Below are 12,600 nucleotides of genomic sequence, written 5' to 3'. Positions count from 1 at the left end.
TATTTTTAATTTAATTAATCTCTAAAATTTGGTAAACTGATAGGATGGTCAGAAAAATGATTTAGGATCGATAATTCATACATTCATACATATCAACTTAAAGTTTGTTGACCACGGATATTATATTTTCTCAACTCTTCTTAATCACTGGCACATGGGGCGTATAAGTGTCTATAATAAGATACTGATGAGAAAAAAGATTACAAATACATCGACTCGTAGGAATTTCTAATAATTGTAAGCAAAGAACAAGACCACTCTCTTTTTAGTATATACAGAGCAGAGAAATTGTCCGAATATTATACAAAAATTCACTTGAAAACAAAGATCAAAACGCCAAAATATTATTCAAACACCATATGCTAAAACATTGATCAAATATTTATATTTATTAAAGGTCACCTCCAAATCTTACAAGTAACAAAATAAGCCATACGCTGACAGCTTTTATTCGAAGGATATATAAGTGGAAGAGGAACTTACAGCTTCCAAACCGTTTAACAAACCAAATCACTGTAATTGATTAGCATCAATAGAATTTACAGAAAACTTCTATAATGAATTTACAATACATATTCTCATGGATACTTACTTATTCATAACGTGTTCATATTCTAATATTATAATCAATTTAATCTCTAAACAAGTTGATTAAATAGATGAGTGTTATGAGTTACCTCAAGGTATTCGTCCAGACCATGATCCTTCCCTTCCAAGACCAGACTGCTTCAATCCCCCGAATGGAGCCACCTGCGATTAAAAATATGTAAGCAGATGAGATGTATGATGTATCGCTACAATTTAGAACATGTCTTCCATTTCTGGTCTTTCCTCTGTTGATACGAGTCCTTTCACACCTACAAGTCTGTATTCAAGTGCTTCAGACACATGCCACGACCGTTGCACACAGTTTGTGAATATATAAGTAGCAAGTCCTGCACACATTCATTCCCTCTATCATTTTAGCCCCTGAGACTTGATATATATAGAAAACAGTTTGCTAAGATTACTTGAGAGGACATACCTGCAATAGTGTCATTAGCGATTCCGATAGCATCCTCCTCGGTTTTGAACCGAATAAGGGGGAGCTACTGGTCCGAAAATCTCCTCCCTAAGAAACAAATGCGAAGAACACTTGATGCTTTAACTTAATTCTTTAAAGACGCAAAAAGCTAAAACACTGCAATCTTATTTGAAAACTATTTGCTAACAAAGTCTCAAAAACAGAGAATGAAGCCAATAAAGTCTTAAACATAAAATCAAACAACATAAACTTTGTGGTTTAAGCGTACCTTATTGATATTTGTGGCTTAGCACGGTTTTTCAAAACCCATTTGTGGCTTAAGCGTACCTTATTATTGACATTTGACAGTAGGTGCAGCAGCTGCCATCAACCTTCTTCCCAACTGCTGTTAATCCTGTGAACGTGATTTTCCTCACCTGAGTAGCACAAGAAACAAAAATAGTCAGCTGACAAGGTTACTTATCATGAATCACTCACTACTTATGGCAGAGGTGCAAGTAACAGAAAGTACACAAAGATGACTAGCGGAACCTGTGAACTCGTAAGCAAAGCATCGCCGATTTCAGGAGCATTTCCCATGACCACATTCAGTGTGCACCCTGTTAAAAAACCATGTAAATGAATCAAAGAAAACCATCAAAACAGCTGCAAAAAATGGTCTGCTCAGAGAGTTCATGATCACATAAGAAACATCGTTAAAAACTAGCCTTCCAGCCACAATAGTCATACATCAGATTAGTATTAGTAGCCACATTTATGACAATACAAGCATTTATTTTGGAGATGGGTTGATAAAACCAGATCACATATTATTAAGGAAACATTACGTGTTTGAAATTTACAAATTATCAGGTCATCTCCCTGACATGACGATATCAAAACTGATTAGACCAGAGATCCTGGTGGGATATATGGTTCATGCCTAAAATCATAACTTACCGGAGGAACGCCAGCTTGAAGTGCAAGTTTAAGGGCGTTAAGTTCAGATGCTTTAACAACGACTATGTATCCAGAAGTAAGAGCAGGGCCAACCTGCATTACCGTCAACCATCCACCTCAAACCTAACGAAAAAACATAATCTACTGGGATAGTATACTAGACAGGTTATATAAAAGAGAAGGTAAACTGAAAAGGTACAACAAAGCAAGAACTTCCGAGTTATCATGGCTAAGGGAAGTTCATTGGGGTTATTGCGCCAACAACACCAATAGGCTGCATAGCAAATCAAGAGAGTCAAGCAATGCCGGTGTAATTTAAACACCTGCTATTGTAAATACAGCCGGTCAGCACATGGGGCGAAAATATGGACACAAGATTACTGCCAACAAACATTATTGATGTGTATTAAAACAAAAAGAAACTGAAAATTTTGGACAAAAAAAATGAAAACAGTCAATTAAAATAACAGAAAAAATAGCAGAGTAACCTTAAATCAAGTCGCTTGAGATGCTAGTTAACAGAACTAGAGAGCTTGTAAACTTCTTTTATCTTTTTGTAATCTTCCCAACCATTTCCAGAGCTTTCTCAGCCAGTTGATCCCATCCGCGCTTCAATGCAATTTCATAGACAGCTTGTACAAGACGTCCAGCTCTCTGACCTATATAAACCATGTCTGATGTCAAAGAAAGACTCTCAAGCTTTAGCTGTGAAATGTATGCCTGTAGCAAAACATTAATCTTTGCACTGGGCTCCTCCAGAGTTTCCTTGATCGGAACCGAGACACGATCCAAAAGTTTCGCCAGTTCCGTCTTCTCATCTTGCCCAACAGTCACGTGCTTGAACTCCTCACTTAGTGAGAGCAGACTATAAAGATCTGCATCACTCATCGTTGGCTTCAAGTGCTCATTGTACGTAGCTATGGTCCCATGATTTACACAGTAGTTGCTAGCAATCCGTCCCAAATCAGTAACTTGGAAACATCCACTTTCCCTGTCATACTTAACCAAGTTGTTTTTGTCCAAGATAGTAGCAGCTGAGTGTATCAGGTCAGCTCTTCTTTCCTCCAACAATACGTCTTTTACAAGGTCATCGGGCGCTAAACCATAAAGCGTTGGATCACGAACCATACGGTAATATAGATACGTATAGCCAAGCCAATGGCAAGCGTCTCTAGCATTCTGAACAGTTCCAAGAACAATTTCAGCATTAAGCTGATCAGAAAGCTTGGAAATAAGCTGGCTTTCAATAGGTAGTTGCTCATTCGTTAAAGAAAGATAACACTGCAGCTCGCTGTAGCCAGTGATAATTATACCCTCCCCATATTGATCATACTGAGGTCTTCCAGCACGACCAAGCATCTGCATAACATCCATGGCACTGAGTTCCATCCACGCACCTTTCTCAGGATTATAAACCTTAGTTCCTTTGATTATGACAGTATGAGCATGCAAATTCACACTCCATGAGAGAGTTGCTGTGGAAACCAAGACTTGCACATGCCCTTCACCGAAAAGCGCCTCAACTATCTCACGGTCACCCCTTGTTAGCCCAGAATGATGAAAAGCAAAACCGTAAGGCAGAAGTTTTTTCAGATCACCATTCTTAATAAGTTCAGTCTGACTCTGAAGAACTTCACGACTTGCACTATCTTCTTTCAAGAATCTGTTGAGGGTATCATTCGCCATTGCTTTCTCCACCATTGCTTTTGCAGTTTTTGCTGTTTCCATCCTCGACTGAACAAAAATAAGAACCTGGTGCTTTCCAGCACAAGCCAGTGCTTTCTGATAACAAAGATCATTCATCATCTTGAACATCTGCAACGGTTTTCTCACACTGATTCCGACATACTGCTGATCAAGAGGCACCGGTCTGTAGCTGCGGTCAAATTTAAACAATCCTTTCTTAAGATCAACCCGCAAAAATAAGGCCACATCTTCATAATTTGGCAGTGTAGCTGACAAACCCACCAAACGAATATTCTCCTTCATGGTTTCAATCTGTCTGAGAGTCCTAGCAACAATGCTTTCAAGCACAGGCCCTCGATCACCATGAAGAAGATGGATTTCATCGATTATAACAAGTCTCACAAGCTGGAGATCAACAGACTTCCTGGTGATGATATCCCACTTCTCTGGTGTTGTAACAATTATCTGGCTCTCCTCAATTTCTTTCCCATTAAGAGACTGATCCCCACTGAGTTCCCTCACAGTAACTCCATAATCCTTCAGACGCTTAGACAGGTTACTGACGATCTTAGTAACAAGAGCCTTCATGGGTGTAACATAGACGATTTTGTAATTTCCATGGTTAAATGTTCCATCATCCTTCTTATTGAATCCAATTTGCTGAAGAATGGTGAGCACGGCAACATCGGTGCTCCCAGCACCGGTTGGAGCGCAAACAAGAATGTTATCATCCTTAAACAGCGCAGTCTCGTACACTTTGCTCTGAACTCTGTTCAACTGTTGCATTCCCTTGAAAGCCGGTTGAGCCCAAGCTGGCATCTCGGTGATCTTCACAAGCTTCTCGCTGACATCCACCTCTTTAAAAACCCGCGGCACATGAAACTCATCATATCCCTCGCGGCGACTTCTGTAGGAGCCATGTGGAAGTACAAACTTGTTATTCGCCATCAGGTGACCACCTTGGTCAAAAGCCAAGCTCTCCAGGTCCAGCATCTGACGCTGACCCTGACCCTTCAACCTACCACTCTCTAAATCTCTATCAGCAACAACAGTTCTGTAGTAATTCAGATCATTAATAGCTTTCAGCAGGTTCTCCTCCGCTGTTTCTCCCAGGAGCCAGTATGCTCCAGTTTTCTGAGGTTCTTCTTCATCGGGAACACTCTCTTCCTCGTCGTCGTCGCTCTCCTCAAACTCAAGAGCCTCCTCACCAAAGTCGGTGATCAGTTCACCAATGGAAACAAGCTGATCAAAAACAAGATTCATCTGCTCATCCTCATCCTCAGGTATAATAAGGTTAAGAATCTTCTGAAACTCCAACTTCTTCTTTTCAGTTTCAGGGATATCGTTGTAATTGAGAAGAGCCAAGATCTCATCCGCGGCATCAATAACAATACTCAAAGGCAAACCACCGAGGTGATGCTGGATAAGACTAAGCATAGCCTCGTACGCAGCCCTAGTCTCCTTACTCTTCGGCTGATAATAATCAGAATCTATGAGAAGACGACGCCTCTTGCTATCCTCCCGATCAGTAACCGTATCATCATCACGCCTTCCCTTAGCAACTCCATCTCCCAAGTTCGCCATCCACCAAATTCAAAAATCAAACAATGTTATTAACCTCCACGAATCTGATCTAATATCAAAGAAGACGAGACTAAACCCTAATAACCGCCGCGAAACGAAAGCAGAGAGAAGAAGGAAGCTTACGGTGAAGAGCCTTCGTGTTGATTTAGGATTCTCTGTTGGCAGCGTCCTCTATCTCCTTATGATCGAATCTATATTTTGAGAGAGCTTAAGGTAAGAGTTTGTTTGTTTATATAGTGCGAATCAGAGTGCACTTTTCCTTTTTCTTTTTTTTCCTTCTTCCAATTGTATTGTTTTTCTTTTCCTATTTCTGGCGGTATTTCACTATTTTGCCAAAATTTACCACTTTTTAATATTAGTTTCCTTTTTACCCAAATCCCAATACTGTTTTGATTAGGCAATAGGAAGTAAAAAATTTGTATTCTATTAGAAGAATTTTCGTTGGATATGTTCTTTTTTGGTAAAAATTGTTAATATTGTGTATGTTCTTTTTTGGTCAACCATCTATTTTAATAAAATTAAATTTTAGTCGATGGTAAAAAATTTGTAAAGTAATAAAAATTATTTTATCAAAATAACAACACCATCTATTAGTAGTGAAAAAAAAGCATAACTAAGGGAAATTTGCTCCTCTTTCAAAAAAAAAAATCTCAAAAACTCTAATTTTTTTTTTTTGGTCAACAAAAACTCTAATTAGTGATACAAATTAAGCAAACAAAGCATCGTTGTGACAGTTCACGTGTCGAAGTCGAAACATTATAACCTTCAACCAGACTAGAATTCTCTTATGAAAACAATGTCATTGTGTCATATGTGTATAAATAAAGGAATAGTTAGTGGTAATTAGTAGCTACAACGTTTATTTGCAAGTCTAGAAGACATAATCCTATTACCAAAAAAGCAATATACGAATTTAGCATAAGATTTATCAGAACTATGTTGTTATGCAGTGGCGGAGCCAGAAACTTTTTGGACCGGGTCAAATTTTTTAAACATAATTACCAAAGTATATAAAAATTATATTTACGATCTTTGAAACTTTTTTTTATTACAATTTCATTAATTACATCCTTTAAATTTTGTTTCGATAAAACAATAAAAAAATATTTATTCTAACCAAATACTATATTGATCAAACTAAGAATGATTAAACCGTTTTGATGTATTTTTAATGAGTCTTGTTTTAAAATTATGATCACGAGATTGACAAAGTTCTCAAGTTAAATATTTTTGATTTACCCTGTCTCTTTGATTATGGAGATATTACAATTTTTTTACCAAGATCATTTAGATAAGTTAGTCATTATTTATCTAAATAATAAAAAACTAGTTCTTTTTCTAAATATGAAACCATCTGTTTAAAATATTCAGAATATAAAAATAAATCCTATATTGAATTTGAATCAATCAATCATAATAATATTTAGTTTGATAAAAAAATAATTAAAAAGACCAAAGTATAAGATTAAAAAAAACAACTTGAAATTAATCGAATTTTTTTTTCTGGAACATGAACTCCCGCGTTTATTGAAGATGATGAATTTGTTTATTAATTTTTTTAATGTTACTATTTGGACATAATATAATTTGGACTTAAAACTAATATGTAACTATGTTTAAGATAAAAACCTATTATTGATTTCAATTTTTTTCAATAGTAAAAATTAAGATAAAAATTAATACAAATTCAAATTTTAACAAATAAATGGTATAAATGTATTAGTTATATAATTTTTTCTTTAAATTTTAATATTTTAATTATTTTTGTAGGGTTCTACTTTTTTAATGGGGTCAAATTTAATTTTAAATTGGTGTCAATACATATTATATAAGAGAAATACATATATTTTTTTAAAAAGTAGTGGGGTCAGCTGACCCCACCACTCCTGCACTGCCTCCGCCCCTGTTGTTATGCCAATGCCATTCCATAGGAATTTAGTATTTTATAAACCTTAAAGGGTTACAACTTACAAGTGAGAGACCAACCTAATGTACATATATCAAACGTAGTTGATATTATTCGTATCCACATGATATAAATTTTTAAAAAATGAGAGACGTCTTCATTGTTCTTCATGCATTAGAAGAAATCAAAATGGCACCCATTAAAGCCTGCATTCAGATAAAAGAAGAGTCAAAAGGTTAAATGAATATCCATATTTTAATAAGAAAAAGGAGCACTATGATAGAATAATTATTGATATATCTGTAAATATTCTACTTGGGTCGACGGTGACAAGCATGCCGGTGCCGCCGAACGAGCACGAGCCACCGGAACCTTTGGTTCGCTGCCAATAGCTATTGAAGGCGTATGAAGCATGTGCCCACAATGTATTGGGTTTAAAGCAAGACCCATTAGGCTGAATTGAATGGCAATCAGCTCCTGATCCACAAGCAAAATTCATGGCTTCTTGGATGATTGGGTCAGGCACTGAAGGCTTAGCAACGCACCAGTAACCTGATGCCGGACTCACGCTAGGTGGTGGTGGAACCATAGGCGGCGGATAGACGATCGGAGGTAAAAACTCTGATGATGGGGTTGGAATATTACCGGACGGTGTAGGAGTGTTAGTCGAGGTTGATGGGCCTGGTTCGGAGTAAGGTGGACCTGAAATGGGTCCTGATGGGCCTGGCGAATAACCGGGTACTGAAGGGCTAGGAACTGTTTCTGATGGGTTTGGACTGGAAATGTCAGGTGGGTTTGGGACTGTAACGGGTGGGCTGGGGTTTGATGATGATTCTGGTGGGTTCGGGTTAGAAGATGATTCTGGTGGGTTTGGATTAGAGGAGGATGTTTCAGGTGGGTTTGGAATTGAGTTTGGGTTTGAGGTGGAGTCAGGTGGATTTGGGTTTGAGTTTGGATTAGAAGATGATTCAGGTGGGTTAGGTACAATGATTGGGCCTGGAGGTGGGCTAAGTTCAGGATAGGAGGAGAAAGGAGGCAAGTTTAGAGGAATATTTGGAGGATTAACACAAAAAGGAGGGGCATTATCGGGAACTGAAAGTGGAGCAAGTGGAACGTAGGGAGATAGACTGAGAGTTGCACTAACACTATTAGGTTGAGTGTTGGAGGATGTTGTTGAGCAATCCAAAGGCTGAGCTAGATTGAGTTGTGTCATCATTTTCTCTAACACTGATGTGTGTTTTAATGCTTTGATGGTCAGCTTCTTTGGCCTCTTCTTTGAGTCTCTCTCAAGTCCAACAAGTTTTCTTGCATCTGCTACAAAATTAGAAAGAAAAAAATCAAATGCTCTTGGAGCTAGAACTGGAGAGAAGAAGAGAAAGAGACGCTTACCAGAATGAGTGAAGAAGCTTGCCGAGAGAAAGAGACAAAGGAGGATAAAAATGGTTATGAGTGCTCTATTTGATTCCATTGTTTATAAGATGAGACCAGAAGAGATGTTAAATCTTCAAAACTAGAACCAATGAGCTACACTGCCAAGAGGAAAGAAAAAAGTAATAGGACCAAAATAACTTGAATATTTGTCTTGTCTACTCCTCTTTCTTATGTGTATATGTTATATGCATGCTTAGAAAACAAAACACAAGACACTAGGAATCATTTAAAGCAACCTGTGGAAGAATATAAGGTTCTGCTGGGTTTCTCATAAAGATTGGCCCTTAGGAGTTCACTTTGTTGTCATCCAAGTCTCACTTTACTCCTGAAGTTAAATGTTTATATTCTTATAGCTAGTCCTTAACTATTTTGAAATAATTAATTGATTTTTAACCGTCAAAACTAACATTATAGTACAAGAATATACACATTTTTGTATGCCAATGGGCATATATGCTTGCTTGACATTGCAAAAATAATCAGAGAGGAAAGTTATTTTATAAATTACTTTTGCTTGCTTTGTACTCAAACAAAAAGCTCTTTAGATTTATCTTTTTCTTGACTACATCCATTTGCATAAGCCTCACATATTCTACAAGATGCGCTTCTTCCTGGACTGGACGCTTGAGAAAAAAAAAATTAGATTGTACCAAAAATCTTAAACAAAATACCGAAAACCGGAACAAGATAATAACATTGCATGATGCATCCTTACACTTTCTGAACAGTAACGGACTCATGGACCAATGTTATCTCCAAGTGGCGGCAAATCTAATCCCTCGTGAACCGGAAGCTCTATTGGACTTCCAAACCCATCAGAGCAAACACAGAAGAGAGTCATTGTCATCTAAATCGCACACTCGGATTAAAGTTTCAGTTTCCAAGTCTTCAAGTTGTAGCTTGGCTTTCCTTCTGCTTATTAATAACAGCTGAGATTTTCCCTCGCCCTTGGTTTCACACACAGAGCTTACCAAGTCTAGAGGCAATTTTGCGATATATGATTTGAAATATTTATTAACAAAGTATAAATGTCGTATACAATCTCTCTTATATTGGTAACGTTTTTATTTTTATTTTCACAACATACCAAGATCATGTTGGTGTTGAGGTTAGTTCAAGTGGAGGCAGGTATTATTGAGTCAATAGTTATGACTTGTGAGATAGTGAACCCATAGGTCATACATAATTTAAGAAACAAGATATATACTAATTTTGATCATGATATATATATACTAATCGTGTATTAATAACTTTTATTTGTTTTCTGTTTGAAAAATACACTATATATCTTTTAATTTTCCTGGTATAGAGGATTATTTCCGTAAAATAATTTATAGGTCCACCATTGCTACTTAATAATATTTTGCGGAGATCTAGATGCAGGACCGGAACAGAAGGGAAACTATCCAAGTTATCGATTAATACTTGTGAACATGTAGCATTAGATAAATATTTGTTATTGGAATTACTAGTTATAATAATGTTTGTCCGACTTTCCAAAAATTCGAAAATTTATTAAAGTTAAATATATGTTTATATGTTTAATAATTGATAGTTAATTTCTATTTTAAATCTATTCTATTAATTCTTCAACATGTCCAATTGATAGTAAGTTATGTCCAATTAATTATAACCACATTTTTAATAATTAACTGCCATTAACATAGATTATTCGATTGTAACTGCCAGTTTACTTACAAATTAACTGCCAGTTTACTTGCAAACTATGTGGGATCCATTTTTCTCTGTATACACGTTATACGATTATCACAAAAACAACTTTTCTTTTTGAACATTCTTTTAAAAACAAACATATTTGTAGGTTTCTTTTCTTCCGATCTATATACCCTGTATCATTACATATATAAACTTAGACCCAATCTCTTACTTCCTAAATGCAAAACACACGACTCTTTATTTTCTTTTGTAACCGTAAATTCATATGTTCAGATTTTAACTAATTACATCCAAAGCACATAACTTTATACTTTAAATCTGGGATTTTATTTAAACTATTAACCAATATTTGCGTAAATAATGAATATATATTTTCAACAAATCCTAATAAAAAGTCTTCAATTAAACGCAGTTTTAATTTCAAAATAAGTAATATATAGGTTGTTCCATTTTTATAAAAAAAACACAAATATAAAATTTAATTTATCGAAGGGCGGGTCAGAATCTAGTTATAGTTAAAATTTAAAGTCATAACTAAAAGTTAACCGCAAAACAGTTTTCCTTTTGTTCTAATTTATCTTTTTACGTCTTTGCATCACATTTTCCTTTATCCAAAAGTTTTATTTGTCCTCTTGTCTTTTAGTTATATAATTTATTTTCTATTGACCATTCTAGTATCAATCATTATAAGTGAAACTGATGAAAAATTACTTGTGGTTTACCATGTCACAAAATAAGTTAAATACTTTCGCTAAGTTATTAATTGAGACGGCTATAGTTAAAAGACTTTGACTATATGAATTTACAGATGAACTAGATTTTTACCCAGGCAACCGCCTGGGTATTTATTTCATTTGAATGCACATAAGAACTTGTTTTACATCATTAATGATATATATTGCTTATGTTCAATCCGCTAAAAACAAATCAATTAAAAGCGAACCGATAAAGCGAAGAAAGCAGTTTAGATTTGGTAATATTAAATATACCGAATGAATGTTATTTTTAAGAAACCGCGGTATGGAAACGGTTTGGTATATAAACCAATCAAACTGAATAAATCGATTAGTGGAAAATAGTAATACATTATATGTAAACTCTATAATTTAATTAGTAATATATACATATTTTATTTTATTAATATGATATTCTTACTGAAAATTTTAAGTTTAGTAGTTTAATATTTTGTTTTGAACTAAAATTTTATTTTTCATTTTTATTAAATTAAACAAAGTATTATTTAGTTATTTAATAATATTATGGATAAATATTTGTTTAATATTTTTATTCTATAAGACCTATTATTATTAACTTAATATCTTTTACTAAAATTAATAAATTTACTAATTATTTAAAACTGTAAAAGAAAAAAGAAAATAGTCTATTTAAAAAAAAAATATCTTCATATTTTATTAAAGCCAATATTTAATGATGTAAAGTAAAATACACAAAATTTTATAAAAGATAAATATTTTTATGATTTTTTGGTATAAAACCGAATATACCAAAAATCAACAATATATAAACTGAAGCAAACTAAAATAGATATACTTTTAGTATAATAGCTATTTTTTATAAACTGAAATACTGGAAACCCAAAAATAAAAGAACCAAAACTGAACCAAAATCAAACTGAAATCCGCATTGGACACCAATAATTTGGTAACGTTAATCAAATATTTTTATTACTATTTGAAATATGATAATTTTATAATTTATATTTTGTAATTTAAAATAAGTTAAATATTTTGGCTAAATTATTAATTGAGACGGCTATAGTTAAAAGACTTTGACTATATGAATTTAACGGATGAATTCTACAGGAAAATCTAAAAAATTGTATTTCAATAATAAGTGTGTTAAAAATTATTTTTTATAAATAATTTATGGAATTTGATTTTTACGAAGTTTTTTATATTCTTTTGTCATTTTGATAAAATATTATATTTTCAAATTTGGTTTGAGACTGTATAAAACGACGGGTACTGTCTAGATGCTGTCACTTTGCTTAATGAGAAAGCAGAAGAGACATGTTGAAAAGTACAGAAAGAAAAGATTGAGACAATAGAGAAAAAGATTTTGGGTAAAATTTAGGGTTTCTGAGAACCTGAAGAAAAGCAAAATCAACTTTTACTTCATAAAACACTGAAAATTAAAAAAAAAAGCATCAGGAAAAAAAACGAAGCCAGGCTTAGGAACGAGATAGCTATCATCTCTCAAATGTCACAGATTACAGTCTCAACAACTTTATATTGTTTTGATTCTTTAGGTAATTTTCAACCTTCATAATAGTCGAGTATATTTGAAAAAAAAAATCTACCAAATAAGATGCCCCATGTCGCTGCGTTAGGTG

At 34.4% G+C, this 12,600-nt stretch overlaps 2 protein-coding genes across 16 annotated transcripts; both read right to left on the bottom strand.

Annotated features, from left to right (window-relative positions):
- Positions 1-250: 250 nt before the first annotated feature.
- On the bottom strand, positions 251-5,440 carry LOC108820465 (DExH-box ATP-dependent RNA helicase DExH12-like). Of its 13 annotated transcripts, none has more exons than XM_056993788.1 (6): positions 2,452-5,440; positions 2,287-2,343; positions 1,964-2,056; positions 1,556-1,623; positions 1,025-1,440; positions 251-935 (listed from the first exon to the last, which is right to left on the bottom strand). In XM_056993788.1, the coding sequence occupies exon 1, from the start codon at positions 5,231-5,233 to the stop codon at positions 2,510-2,512; it is 2,724 nt and encodes a 907-aa protein (XP_056849768.1). In that variant the 5' UTR covers positions 5,234-5,440; the 3' UTR covers positions 251-935; positions 1,025-1,440; positions 1,556-1,623; positions 1,964-2,056; positions 2,287-2,343; positions 2,452-2,509. The 13 variants fall into 13 exon arrangements, with proteins under 13 accessions (XP_056849768.1, XP_056849762.1, XP_056849747.1 ...); XM_056993782.1 differs by lacking the exon at positions 2,287-2,343 and adding an exon at positions 2,163-2,237; XM_056993767.1 differs by having other exon boundaries at positions 1,964-2,343.
- A 1,694-nt stretch (positions 5,441-7,134) lies between these two features.
- Positions 7,135-8,714, bottom strand: LOC108840364 (pollen-specific leucine-rich repeat extensin-like protein 3). 3 transcript variants are annotated; one of them, XM_018613198.2, is made up of 3 exons: positions 8,529-8,714; positions 7,455-8,453; positions 7,136-7,345 (listed from the first exon to the last, which is right to left on the bottom strand). In XM_018613198.2, exons 1-3 carry the CDS (start codon positions 8,605-8,607, stop codon positions 7,314-7,316), a joined length of 1,110 nt encoding a protein of 369 aa, XP_018468700.2. In that variant the 5' UTR covers positions 8,608-8,714; the 3' UTR covers positions 7,136-7,313. The 3 variants fall into 3 exon arrangements, with proteins under 3 accessions (XP_056848692.1, XP_018468700.2, XP_018468701.2); XM_018613199.2 differs by having other exon boundaries at positions 7,455-8,450; XM_056992712.1 differs by having other exon boundaries at positions 7,135-7,345; positions 7,455-8,714.
- Between the last annotated feature and the right edge of the window lie 3,886 nt (positions 8,715-12,600).

Source organism: Raphanus sativus, chromosome 2 (genome assembly GCF_000801105.2).
Source record: "Raphanus sativus cultivar WK10039 chromosome 2, ASM80110v3, whole genome shotgun sequence".
Lineage (NCBI taxonomy): Eukaryota > Viridiplantae > Streptophyta > Magnoliopsida > Brassicales > Brassicaceae > Raphanus > Raphanus sativus.
Note: the sequence above shows the minus strand (reverse complement) of the source record. Positions and strands in the feature narration are given on the sequence as shown.